Genomic DNA, 13,341 nt, shown 5'->3' with positions numbered 1-13,341 from the left:
CGGGAGTTGGGTGCTAATAGGGCAGTGCCGGCCACGAGCTAGCATGGGTGAGATCTCACTGGGCAGCAGCTGGGTACTCGGGGTAGTGCTGGCCAGGAGTTGGCATGGGTGAGATCTTGCTGGGTCGGAAGCCAGGTGCTGCCTGGGCATTGTTGACCATGAGTGGGTGTGGGTGAGATCTCACCTGTGGGGATCTGTTCTGAAGGCTGAAGAGTCGTGCCAGGGAGGCCACATTGCCAGTCCTGTTTTCATCCTGGGAGATTCTGGATGTGGGGTGACCTTCCCTAGCGCCCCAGAGCTCGGGCTGAGAGCCCAGCATGTCATGGAGCCCTTCCGTTGCACATCTCTTATATTCTGTTGTCTCTCAGGGGACCCTGAGCGGCCCATAGCACCACGTCCCTCTGGCTTGGAGCGGAAGGAGTGTTACTATCACATCAGCGACGTCCAGTTATGTGACAGCGTCCTGGCCAAAAACACCACCAAGGAGGAGTGCTGCTGCACCGAGGGGGCTGCTTGGGGGGACAACTGTGAGACCCACCCCTGCCCTATCCTGGACACAGGTAGGACACCAGCCCCAGAACGCCTCTCCTCATGCAGATCAGAGCAAATAGCATGCTCGCTGTGTCCCAACCTAATCATAATACAAATTCCTGGGTTTTTTTTTTCTCTGTCCCCTTCCCTTCCTGTGTGCCAGTGGAATACAGCGAAATCTGCCCGAGTGGGAAGGGCTATATCCCCGTGGAAGGGACTCTGCTCTTTGGACAGACGTCATACACAGGTACCAGCACCTTTTCTTCTCTGCGGGGCCTGGGCTACTAGAATGTTCGTCGGTACCCCACACAGGCTCTGAATGGGTTCATGTGGGTCTGAGAGACCAATTATGTTAACTGGCTGCACCTGGAGGGTAGGCCAGGCTCACTTAAAGGGGTGTCCCAGCTGGAAGAAGCTGTTGGTGGTTGCTATAAAGGCAGGAAATCTGACACAGAAGAGAACTGGGCTGGAGCGAGGGAGGATTTTCTGACACCAAATGAAGTCCCTCTGGTCACTGAAGAAGAGTCTATTAGAGAGAGAGAGAGAGAGAAAATGGACACAATGTGGGAGGGGGGAAAAGAAAAGAATAGAAGCAGAAGCAGGGGATGATATCAACAAAAAAAGCAAAGCTGAGGAAGGAAATAAACCAAAATGCTACAATTATAAGATCACTAGTCAAAGAACAAGATTTGGTAACATTAACCCTTTGAAAGTAGCTGACTGGATTAAAAAAAAGCATAGAGGATATTGTAAGAGCCAAGAGGCTGTGAGATGGAGATCTTTTAATTGAATGTAAAAACAAAGAACAAGCTGTTATAAAAACTAAAATGCTAGGGGAAGTTAAAATAAGTTACGAGAAGGTAATGTACGGCATGCCATTAGAGCTGACCAGTGATGAGAAAACCAAAAGCACAGGAGAAGGTAAAATGTTAGTAAGTAGGGAACTAATCAGTAAACCAGGAGGAGAAAGCAAAGCCATCAACAGCTGTAGTGTTGAGGGATGGCTCTACCTGAGAAAGTAACTCTAGGATTTCAGATATTCAGAACAAAGTCATATATCCCCCTTCTCTAAGGTGTTATAAGTGCCAGTGGCATAGGCATGTCACAAATATTTGTCAAGGGAAAACAAAATGCAGTAACTGTGGAGGAGAGCATTCCTATGAGGGGACAGAAATCAAATGTAGTAACTGCAGTGGTAATCACAGTCCAGCATATAGAGGATGTATTGCATCAAGACAAGCTACTGAGAGACAAAAGACAAAAATTTTTAATAACATCCCTTATGTGGTAGCAGTAAGGAGACTCTCAAAGTATTAGGAAGAGACAATCAGCCCAGGAAAAATGGAATTGTGGACACAGCCTTATTCGATAAAGACTATGATAAACACTGCAGAAGGAATAGGGTGACGATATACTTGTTGTGAAAAAAAGAATGATGAACTGTACATCACAACAGGGGGGAAAATCAGAAAAAAATGAATATTGTAGCAAGGGCAGTAGGAAAAATACTTATAAGTTAGCAATTTGCAGTGGACCATATTCATGCAATTCTGAATGAGGTTAATGGTGAAGCGTGACTAATATGGAGATCTCAGTCTTTTGCTGGAATCTGAACAGTCCGATTGTACATGGTCAAGAACTAAACGAAAATATCCTGGAAATGAAAACTAAACCAGATCTCATATCTATCCAGGGAACATGGGTGCTTGGAAAGTTTGCTTTTAAAATTCCAGGGTATAGTGCCTTTAGGCAAGACTGAAAACTAGGAAGAGGACAAGGTGTTTGTATTTTCATAAGGGAAGGATTAAGCTACATAGCAGTAGAGAATGTGGAAGTAAGCCTAGAATATAATGTTGTTGAGATCCTCATGCAGAAGAGAAATATTTCTGTAAGGATTTATAAAGTCTACAACCCTTATGGGAAATTAGAAAGTTTGGAGCTACAAGAAATAGTGAAGAATGCTAAATGACCATATATTATATATGGTGGCCTAAATAGTGATGATAAATTGTGGGGAAGTAAGACAACTGATAAAAAGGGTGCATACTTAGGAAAGTTCATGGATGAAAACAATGTAATGGTTTTAAACGATGACATCTCAAATAGATTTAATGCAGCAGATGGTAGTTTTTCCTATTTAGATGTGGAAATTATAACAGTAGATATTGCAATTAAATGCAACTGGGAAATATATAAGGAAGAAGGAATGGGGAGTGATCATTTCCCTATACTTATTATTTTTCAAGGGCAAGGTAAGGTTGAAGATAATGGAAAATTACCCACCTGGAATCTTAAGAAAGCTAACTGGAAGCTGTTTACAAGTAAATGGACTGAATTTGTGAATTTTCATTGTGTGAGAGATGACAGAGAATGTCAATAATAATAATGGGATTAATAGCAGCAGCTACTGTAGCCATGCTTCAGATATTGAAGTACCCTCAAAACTCAGTTGTATGGTAGAATGAGGAGTGCAAAATGGCAGGTAAAGAAAGGAACAAAGCCTATAAAAAACTGAAAACGACAGTGACTAGTGACGATTGAATGAAATATAAAAGAAGTAAGACAAAAGCACAAGGAATTATAAAAAATAAAATCAAAGAAAGAGTTGAAGGAAGTACTGTGGGTGGATAAAGAAAGATGCCAAGACATCAGAAATACAGAGGCAAATTAGAAGAATGAATGGAATTCAGACTAAAGCTCTGTCTACACTAGTACTTTTGTCGGCAAAACTTTTGTTGGCTGGGGGTGTGAAAAAACATCCCCCCACCCCCCGACTGACATAAGTTTCACAGACAAAAGAGCCTGTGTGCACAGTGCTTTGTTAGTGGGAGAGTGTCTCCAGCTGACATAGCTACTGCCTCTTGTTGAGGGTGGTTTAATTGTGCCGGAGGGAGAGCTCTCTCCTGCCGGCATAGAGTGGCTACACAGGAGACCTTATAGCTGTGCCGCTGCAAGGTCTGTAGTATAGACATAGCCTAAGAGTAGCCACATCCCAGGTCTCATTTGGACTGACAAGATAATCAAGCTCTGATCATGAGAAAGCAGAAGTTTTAGCAGAAACTTTCCAAGGGATGAGTAATGATGGAAATCAAAGTGAAATTTTCCACCAGATTAAAAGACAATTCATTGAAGAGAGCCATGATCTATTATGTAGTTGAGATAAACATGAAGATACTGTACTGAATGAATGGTTTTGTATGGGAACCTGAGGAAGCTATTGATATCAGCAAAAATACCTCCCCAGGTAAATTTAATGTATTTAACATAATGTTTAAATATCTCTCTGAAAGCAGTTTGTGGGTTCTCTTGGAATTATCTAACACTAGATGGGGGAAAAGGTGTTACTCTGGTAGAGTGAAAACATGAAGTAGTAATTCCAATACAAAAACCAGGCAAACTATTCACAAAAGTGGATATCTGTAGACTGATTGCCTTTACATCCTGTCTGGATAAAATTATGGGGAAAATGGTGAATGAAAGATTGGTTGCCTATTTGGAAAACAATGGCATCATAGGTAAGGTGCAAAGTGGTTTTAGGAGAGGAAGATGCACCATTGATTACATTGTTATATTAGGAACTGAAATATGAAAAAGTCCGAGGGAGAAAGGTTTTATGATAGCTGCCTTTCTAGATATTGAGAAGTCATATGACATACTGTGGAGGGACAGCTAGTTGTACAAAGTAGGTGCACTAGGAAAAAGGGGAAGAATGTATGGATGAGTTAGAGAATTTTTGAGTAAAAGGACCATGCAGGTCAGAGTTGGGAAAGTTATGTTGAATATATACAACATTAAAAATGGCACACCACAGGGAAGTGTTATTTGTTAAATAAGATTGGGATGATAAGTGCCGAGGTAGACATCACTCTGTATTCACAGATGACTGTAGTCAGTGGGTTAGAAGTAGGCATATTGAGGTGGCAGAAAAGGGAATCAGCAAAGAGTTACGAGAGACCTCTGACTGGGGAAAAGCACGGATTTCATGCTTTCCATTGGTTTTTACGAAAAGGAAAGTTACAAAGGAATGTAAACTGTATATGTATGAAGAACAAATACATAGAATTAAAAGGTTGAAATTCTTAGTGGTAACTTTTGATACTAAATTACTTTGGAAAGATCTTATAAACCAGCCGTTCTCAAATGATGGGGCTCCCAAGAGAGGCGCAAGAAAGGGAGGCGTGAGCTGTGTGCCTTTTTAAAAAAGAGCTCCGGCTGCCAGCCCCAGGTGGCTGGGGCTCATGCAGAAGGGCCGTGCATACCCGGGAGGCAGGGATAAAGAGGACAGCTGGAGCCTGCTACTTGGATGCCCCTCCTGCCCCTCCATCCCCCACTGGGAGGCAGCCCGGACTTAGGGTCTTCTCACCCCTCCCAATTCCTCACCAGGCGGCGGCTCAGGCTCAGGCTCTCCTCTCCCAGCAAATCCCTCACCTGGAGGCGGCGGGGCTCCAGCTGTCAGCCCTGGGGTGGCAGCAGCAGCAGCACAGAAGGGTGGCAATGGAGCGCTAAGTTTGCTGTGAAAAGTGATATTGACAAATACCACTTTTCACATTGCCACCTTTACTTCTGTGCTGCTCTCCACTCTGCCTTCAGAGCTGGGCGCCCAGCAGCAGCTGCTGCTCTCCACTCTGCCTTCAGAGCTGGGTGGTGGTATATGTACCTGGAGGGGAGTAAGGTGTAAATGACTACAGACACAAAGAAGGGGGGCGCAATCAAATATGTTTGTGAACCAGTGTTATAAACTGTAGTAAAGGAAAAATTAATCTGCTTAAAAGTCTTGCTGGGACTAATTGGGGGATGGATAAGAAAAAGCTCCTCATGGTATACAGAGCCTTAATCAGAACAGTTATTGACTATGGCTGCTAAGCTTTTGGGTCAGCATCAAAATCAGAATCTAAAAAATTTGATTTAATACAAGCCCAGGCACTACGAATTACTTACAGTGCATTCATTACAATACCTATAAGCATGCTATAGATCGCTTCTAGTGAAATGCCATTTACAGTACAAATGAAACTACTGGACTGTCATTTGTGGGATTTCCTTCCCCAGGAAGGAGTGGACTGAAACCAATACTTGGCTGGAGGGTCAAGTTACAGGAAGAGCTATCACCACAGGGCCAGAGCAGCTGTCAGCAGGGGGTGCCTGATGGGGAAGCAGCTTGCTATGCCACCCCTACCCATGAGGAAGTGCTCTAGCACTGAGTGCACTCCTCTACAGCATTGCACTGAGGAGTAACTCCCCAGGACACCTTTGGGATGGTCCTCTCTGACCCTAAATCCGGCTGAGTCAGTGGTGGGAGGTTCTGAGACAATATTGACAAACGTGGCTTTTTTGACTGTTCAAATATAGCAGGAGTGTGAGTGACTCCCAGCATTAAGACTGAAATGCCCTTTCCATGAGAAGCCCCCTCTTCCCATTGCCAGTAACTCTGGCAAACTAATTCTTTCTGGGCTGATATTTCTCAGGTTTGATTCCAGCCAAGAGGCAAAGCTTTTTGGGAAGTTTCAGCAGAATTCATGCAGCCGTTTTTGAGTTCTGCGTGTTTATAAACCAGACTTCGTTTGTAAGATTTAGCTCTTTCTCCTCTTGGTTGCCAAGCTGGATTCCAAACTTGTGGGTTTGGAATGTGGACTTGGCCATGGCTCTGGCCCTTTAGCTTCATGGAATGGATTTTCAAACCAGTTAAAAATATAATTGTGCAACTTGTTTGTGTGCACGACTCAGGGAATTGCATGTGCAGTGTCCGTAATGAGCTCTGGGCCCATGACTTCCCCCTATTCCCACTTTGCCCATGGTGATTCCCTGCCCCTGTTCTACCTACAGGTGATTCTCCCTCTGTCTGAGTTCAGGACCTAGATGCTGAGCTGGTTTTCCCCAGCCTTTGCTCATGTTGACCTCAGGGATGGAAGGAGCAGGTTCCCTTCCTGCTGCTGGCCGCAAGTCACATGGTCTCTGTGACTAACGCAGCTTCTGCTGCCCCCTCTCTTGGCAGATGCAGACGAGTGTGAGATGTTCGGCTCCGAGATCTGCCGGAACGGGCATTGTGTGAACACGGTGCCTGGGTACAAGTGCTTCTGCCGCTCTGGCTATCTCTACGACTCCAGCCGGCTCGAGTGTGTGGGTGAGATGGCCCTTCCCCTCTGGATGGCTCCTCCCTCCCTCTGTCTGGGCCTCTGCTCCTCACTGGGGGAGGCAGGCCCATTCTGTCCTTATGTGGCACCAGTGCCCTTACTGTGTGGGTGGTGCCAGTGCTGATGCCCATGTTATGTGAGGTTAGCAGTGTATGGAGCAGTGTCCTCCAGACCCTCGTTTGGGTAGGAATTGGCAGAAGCGTTCCTCAGGGCCTTTACACAGTGTGTGTGTGGGATGGGGGGGGAGTTTGGGGGTGGCAGAGGCGCTCCTTGGGGCCCTTGCACAGTGTGTGTGTGAGGTGGGGGTAGGGTGACCAGGTGTCTGGTTTTCAACTGGAAAGTTGAAAAGAGGACCTGACAGTTTTAGGTCAGTAGGGTAGCCAACTTTCTATTTGCAGAAAACCGAACACCCTTGCCCTGCCCTCCCCCTTCTCCGAGGCCCTGCCTCCACTCACTCCATTTCCCCCTCCCTCTGTTGCTCGCTCTCCCCTACCCTCACTTACTCATTTTCACCATGTTGGGGCTGGGGCGCAGAGGGGGGCTCTGGGCGGGGGCAGGAGGTTGGGGCACAGGAGGGCATGAGGAGTGTGGGCTCCAGGTGGCGCTTACCTCAAGCGGCTCCTGGAAGCTACTGGCATCTCCCTCTGGCTCATAGGTGGAGGCATGGCAATGCGGCTCTGCGTGCTGCACCTGCTTGCAGGCTCCGTTCCTGTAGCTCCCATTGGCCATGTTCCCAGAGCCAGAAGGAGATGCTGGCAGCTTCCCAGGAGCTGAGAAGGCACCTACCTGCCCTGCTGCAGGCAGCCAACCAGACTTTTAATGGCCTGGTCAGTGGTGTTGACCGAAGCCAACAGGGTCCCTTTTCGACTGGGCGTTCTGGTCAAAAACTGGATGCCTGGCAACCCTACTGGTCAGATCTACTGAGCGGACACCCAAAGTCCTGTTACTGTGATGGGGGAGGCAGGGAGGCGCCGAGTCATCACTCGCGCCTGACCCTACTCTGCTGGGGTCGCCCTCTACTTGCATTGGGTGGCTGCAGCTCTCAGGCTCTGCAGACGAGTCCCTCCTGACCCACACAGGGAGGTGGGAGGGGGAAAAGGAGTGAGCGACAGAGGGAGGGGGAAAGAGGAACGAACCGGGGTGGAGCCTCAGGGGGAAGGGGCAGAGCAGGAGCGGGGCCTCGACAGAAGAGGCAGGGCAGAGATAGGCCCTCAGGGAGAAGGGGAGGTTCTGGTACCCCTGCTGGAGTGTCCGGTTTTTAAACCTTACAAAGTTGGCAACCCTAGGTGGGGGAAGAGGGTGGCAGAGGCACTCCCTGGGACAAGGGTTGGGGTGGTGCCCTCGTTTGCCAGTGTAAGGGTATCTCTGCCTTCCTGTGGCTGCAGATCAAGACGAGTGTGAGAACGAAATGTCCTGTGTGAATGGCGAGTGTCTGAACACAGCAGGCTCCTTCCACTGCTTCTGCAGCCTCCCCCTGGTGCTGGATGTGACTCGCAACCGCTGCATCAACGTCTCCAACAGGGCTGGTGAGTGGGGCCAGCCAGCAGGTTGGGTGCTGCTGCAGGGTCTTGGGAGATGGGTTTGCTCCTATGATCTGCACCATCTTGGCCTGGGCCTGTAGTGCAGGCTGTGCCCCAGGACCTCCATGCATGCCTCCTTGGAGTAGGAAGCATTGACATAAGGTGCAGAGTGGTGGAGTATCCATAGGCAAGGTGCTGCTGCAGCTGGGGGGAGCAGGGGCTGTGGGGTACAGGGCCAGACTCAAGGGGGAATGTTGCATGCAGGGATCTGTGCTGAACCAGAGGATCGCTGTACATGAGGCATGTTGTGGGAGGGGCAGTGTGCTGGCTGGGTCTGAAATTCAATGCCCGGGGTGTGAGTGCGGGGCACAGTCTGGGAGCAGGGCACTGGGCACGGCGCTTTCTTAAGGGATCCCAGGAGACCTAAGGGATGTCCCCATGGCATTCTTTGCCCATCTCACTAACAGAAGACCTGGATGAACATGAAATCCACCTGGACATCTGTTGGCAGAAAGTCTCCAACTACATCTGCAACCAGCCACTGCAGGGGCGACGGACCACGTACACCGAGTGCTGCTGCCGCTATGGCGAGGCCTGGAGCCAGGACTGTGCACTCTGCCCCCACAGGGCCTCTGGTGAGAATGCAGTGTCACAGGAACTGGGGGAGGAGGACAGGGCTGTGGAGCCTTTGGCCTCTAGGCTCCTGCTAGTCAAACCTGCAATGGTCAGCAGTGAGTGAAAGGTCGTTGTGGGCTGTGGGTGAATGGAGAGAGGGCTCTCCCAGCAGATCCCAGTGAGCAGGTGTCCACATCCCATAAACCAGCCCCGCAATGTGTTATCAAATGCCCCCTTATTAGCAGCCCAGGACTGAATGGGCCACAGGGAATGAATTCTCCTGTCACACCTAGGGGAGTTCCCTCTGGCTGAGGTGCACTGGCAGAGGTGGCATGTGAGTCCTTTGCTGATGGTATCTGAATGATGGCACTTAATGGCACAGCACCCCTAGTACTGCACTGAGGCATTGGAGTTAGTACCGACTCCGAGGGGAGTCTCCACTATTTGGTCACCCTCATTGCTCGCAGCAGCAGCTAGGTGTTCCGGAGCAGGAGGGGTTCCCCTCCAAGAGTGTACAAGGCCAAATCCTGTTTAGCTGGTAAGATCTGACACAGACCCAGCCCAGGGGGCTCTTTCTGGCAGATATCCAGCCCCCTTAGTCATGGCTTGGAGCGTGGGTTCCACATACCTTGCAAATCCCATAAGGACCCTGGGACCCAAGGGGGAAGCCTCCTCCTACAAGAGCTGGACACAGAAGTACAGCTTCAGAGCCTTTTCCCATTGCTTACAGGTGTCCTAGCTCTGCCTGGCCTTTGCTCCTCCTGGGCTTGGCCTTTTTTTGGCCCACCTGAGTCCATCCCTGATGCAACCTCCACTTAGCTCATCCTTGGACAGTCAGGGGCTTATCCTCCTTCGTGCCATGGTGCTAGGCTGCCCCTTCCCTCTCTCTCCACCTCCAGAGGACTTTGCTCACCTGTGTAACGTGGCCTGGGGAGAGACTGAAAGGGAGGCTGGACTCCAAGAAAGGCCTGGATACGAGTATGGACCAGGCCTAGAAGACTCTCATTATGGAATCTATAGCCCAGACTTAGGGCCCTATTACAATTACCTGAGTTCTGAGTATGGAGCCCCTGATGCCAGCTTCGCCCAGAGAGAACCGAGCAGCGAGGTTGGTGGCAGCACATTCCTACGCACTCCTCAGCTCCATCCAGAGCAGTCCCAGCCCCGCTACCTGCCCAGCCAAACTGGTGAGTACTGAAGAAGACCAAGAGGTGTCCTGGCGGCTTCCTCTAGGTTCAGGCTGTGCCCAGAAAGTAAAGCCTCCCCATTCTCCTAAAGCCAGCCTGGATGGGGCCCCATCTGTGTTATCCAGACCAATATCCATATCTGCTGCCTCTGGCCCCTTTATGTGACCCACCTGCCAGGCTGATGGTCTTCTGTTCCCCTGTGGGCAGACAACCTCCCCTTCCCCTCCCGCCGCGTGTTCCCTGCAGGCTGATGGCCCCTCTGTATCCACAGGGCATTTTGACAGCTTTGAGGGACTCCAGGCAGAGGAGTGTGGCATTCTGAACGGCTGCGAGAACGGGCGCTGCGTGCGCGTGCGGGAGGGCTACACCTGCGACTGCTTTGACGGCTTCCAGCTGGACATGACCCACATGGCCTGTGTAGGTGAGTGGCCCCAAACAGTGAGAGAAATGGCCCCACAGAGGGTAGGGGGTGGGCTAGCTGCCCTCCACCCTCACAGCTGGGCTCCCATAGGTGCTAAGATACTGGTTTTGAGGAGTGCTGGCTGGGCTCTGCAGCTCCCAGTCACTTCAGCTGTGGAGCTCAGGACATGCAGCCCTCAGCCATTCCTGACCTGCTGCTGCCCCCTAGGGTCACTGCCTGGGAATGGCAGTTGTCTCTGGAGCTCCGTAGGAGCAGGGCTTGTGAAACCACTCCCCACCCCAACTCCGACTGTGTTCCCATCACAGAACTGCAGGGAAGAGAACCAGGGTCCGGCCAGGAGGGACCCCTTTCCTCAGCACCCAGGGCTGTCACTGTAATCAGGGCATCAGCCACTTTCCTGGCACATCCGGCTGGGTTATACAGCCTGACTGAGGCTGAGGGGAGATTCACACAAGCCCTGGGTCTGTCATGGGAAGGGGGACCGCCGCTCACTCAGTCTGGGGGAGCATTGTGGGGAACAAGGGGGAGCCACACTCACTCAGTATGGGGGGCAGATGTGGGTAATGAGGGAGAACCCTGCCTGCTCAGTCCTGGAGGTGGGGGTGCTGTGGGGAATGAGGGGGAACCCTGCTCACTCTGTGTGCGTGTGTGTGGGAGCTGTGGGGAGAAACATAGGAAAATTAAAAGTTCAGGAAAATGAAAAGTGGAGAAGGAGAAAGGATCTAGGAAACAAAGTGAGGGCAGAACGGGTTGGAGGTGTGTGCGCTCTAGTCAGTCTGGGCAGGCTCCCTGTGGTGCTAGCACACTAAGCACTAGTGCAGACCTGGTACAGGTGCTTTGGCCACCTGTCACATAGCAGTGCTCTCAATCAACATGGTGTTTAAAAGCCAGTGGCTCTTGGGCCTCCACTACACTAGCACTCCTGCCCCAGAAAAGCTGGTCTAGACAAAAGGCCTCCATCAGCACTCTGGAACAGCTGTAAGGTTAATAAAATGCTAATTTGTTTGCTCAGTGCAAGGTTCCTTGCCTGTGTTTTTGTCCCTGAGGTGATAATTGGCCCCTTTCAGGGCTACCTTAGAGATGCCCTCGTCTCTGTTTCCCGGCAACCTTGCCAAATCAGCTAGAGGAATTTTGCAACACCAAAATCACCCTTTCCCCCAAATCTTGTTGTTTAGCTCATCTCATTCTTGAGAGAGAGCACAAAGCATTCTTCTTGGGATGATCTGTATGGGGGGCAGTTTATATCATGGGATGTTTTCTTCAGTGTGGGGGAGCCCTATGCACTGTGAGGTTGCTGGGCATGAGGGAGCACTACAGCATGGGGTCACGGGGTTGCTTTGCAATGTGGGGGTACTGGGTTTGGGGCTGCTGGGCATGGGGAGTTGGGTGTGGCAGGTTTGGAGGGCTCCTTGCAGTGGGGGGTGTTAGGTGTGGGGGCATGGAGGTATGCTTTGCTGCAGAACATGGCTTTCAAGCTTTTTTCCCCATCCCTCTCCTTTCAGACATTAATGAGTGTGAGGAGGTGAGTGGCCCTGGGCCCCTGTGTGAGGCCGGCACCTGTGAAAATACAGAGGGCTCCTACCGCTGCAACTGCTCGCCTGGCTTTGTGGTGCAGGCTGAGCCCCACCGCTGTGCTCCTGCGCCCACCCAGAGCCCGGAGGCAGCATAGCTTTAGGGGACTGATGGGGCAAGGGTGGCCCCCCTCAGACACTCTGCTGGTACCTGGGATCCATCGGCTGGAGAGAGGCCCCCTGGGACTGCAATAGCTTTGATGCCCTTTGCTCATCCCCCAAAGCGCACAACCTTCTTGCCATACCTCGCCTGGCTGAGCCCATAGGGACACAGTCCAGGGTAGAGAGCGCCAAGCATCTGCAGCCACCTCCCTGCCTGGTCTGCTCACCACCAACCTCCTGCTTCTGCCACAACATGGACCGACAGGGCCCCCCACTCCTCTCCCTGACCACCCCACAGGGCCCCCCTACTCCCTGCACTGCAGACCTGTGAGGCTCACCATTATTGAAATGGCTAAACAGGCCTTAAAAAGGAACTCTAGCAGCTGAAGCTGCAGAAGGGCAGCACCTTCCCCCAGCTCTTCAGTAACCGGTGTAAATAGCGGAGAGTGGTGAGAAGCCTCAGTCCTTCCCCAGTGCCTGGCAGAGGGGTTGTTAGCAATTCATCATGCTCACAGGACACTTCACCCCACTCCCAGCTATAGTCCTGAGCCTTCATAATTCCAGTGTTACCCCTCATTGCTTTTGTTGGTGTCTTTGCCCTGCCCCAAGGCACAGCCTGGTGCATGAACCCCTAGGCCTGGGAGCTTGAGTGTGAGGAGGGCCAGCTCCAGCTTTGTACAGATGCCAACTGTCCTCTGGAGGTGGCTTGGATGTTGAGCCTAGCAGGTTTGAAAGGCCTCGGGACCTTGCTCTCCCTGGGCACAAGACTTCACCCCTGCACTTTGTACGATCGCCTAGCAGGGGGATGGGGTTCCAGCTTTGTAAAGCTGTTGGTGGCTTTTCCTAATGGAATCTGCTAGGGAACATCTGTCATTGTTAAATAAAATGTTTATTTTGGACCCTGTGGCTCAGACACTGGGGTTGGTCAGGACTATCCCTGCCTCATCTCTGCCTAGCCCGACCACTGGGAAGAAGAGTCTATACATGGTGATGCACACAGTGCAGCAGGAGCACCTTCCTTTAATTCCCCAGTGGAGGGCCACTGTCTTCAGGCAATGTTTGCCCAGACTCTCTCTTTAGGGGGAGGTGGCTCTTTTAAATTTAGGGTATACAGCCCAGATGGGACATTTTACTACTAGCTGGTGAGTAGCCTTAACTCCTACTATGTTTTTCCTTTCATATAACTGAGGGGAAGATCATATTGTCACAGCCCACTGCCAGGCTGGACTCAAGCTGCTTCCTCATAGCAGCACCTTGCAGGGG

General features: G+C 50.7%; 1 protein-coding gene across 2 annotated transcripts in view; it reads left to right on the top strand.

Annotated features, from left to right (window-relative positions):
* Nucleotides 1-12,984, top strand: part of LTBP2 (latent transforming growth factor beta binding protein 2) — a 137,965-nt gene extending 124,981 nt beyond the window's left edge. For both annotated transcript variants that reach the window (XM_043516175.1, XM_038405718.2), the window contains 8 exons: nucleotides 369-560; nucleotides 695-778; nucleotides 6,524-6,652; nucleotides 8,048-8,188; nucleotides 8,650-8,817; nucleotides 9,697-9,984; nucleotides 10,256-10,405; nucleotides 11,908-12,984. In XM_043516175.1, coding sequence (XP_043372110.1) covers nucleotides 369-560; nucleotides 695-778; nucleotides 6,524-6,652; nucleotides 8,048-8,188; nucleotides 8,650-8,817; nucleotides 9,697-9,984; nucleotides 10,256-10,405; nucleotides 11,908-12,074 — 1,319 coding nt within the window. In that variant the 3' untranslated portion in view covers nucleotides 12,075-12,984. The remainder of the gene's footprint in view (nucleotides 1-368; nucleotides 561-694; nucleotides 779-6,523; nucleotides 6,653-8,047; nucleotides 8,189-8,649; nucleotides 8,818-9,696; nucleotides 9,985-10,255; nucleotides 10,406-11,907) is intronic.
* Nucleotides 12,985-13,341: the final 357 nt, after the last annotated feature.

The sequence above is a fragment of the Dermochelys coriacea genome, chromosome 6 (genome assembly GCF_009764565.3).
Source record: "Dermochelys coriacea isolate rDerCor1 chromosome 6, rDerCor1.pri.v4, whole genome shotgun sequence".
NCBI lineage: Eukaryota > Metazoa > Chordata > Testudines > Dermochelyidae > Dermochelys > Dermochelys coriacea.
Note: the sequence above shows the minus strand (reverse complement) of the source record. Positions and strands in the feature narration are given on the sequence as shown.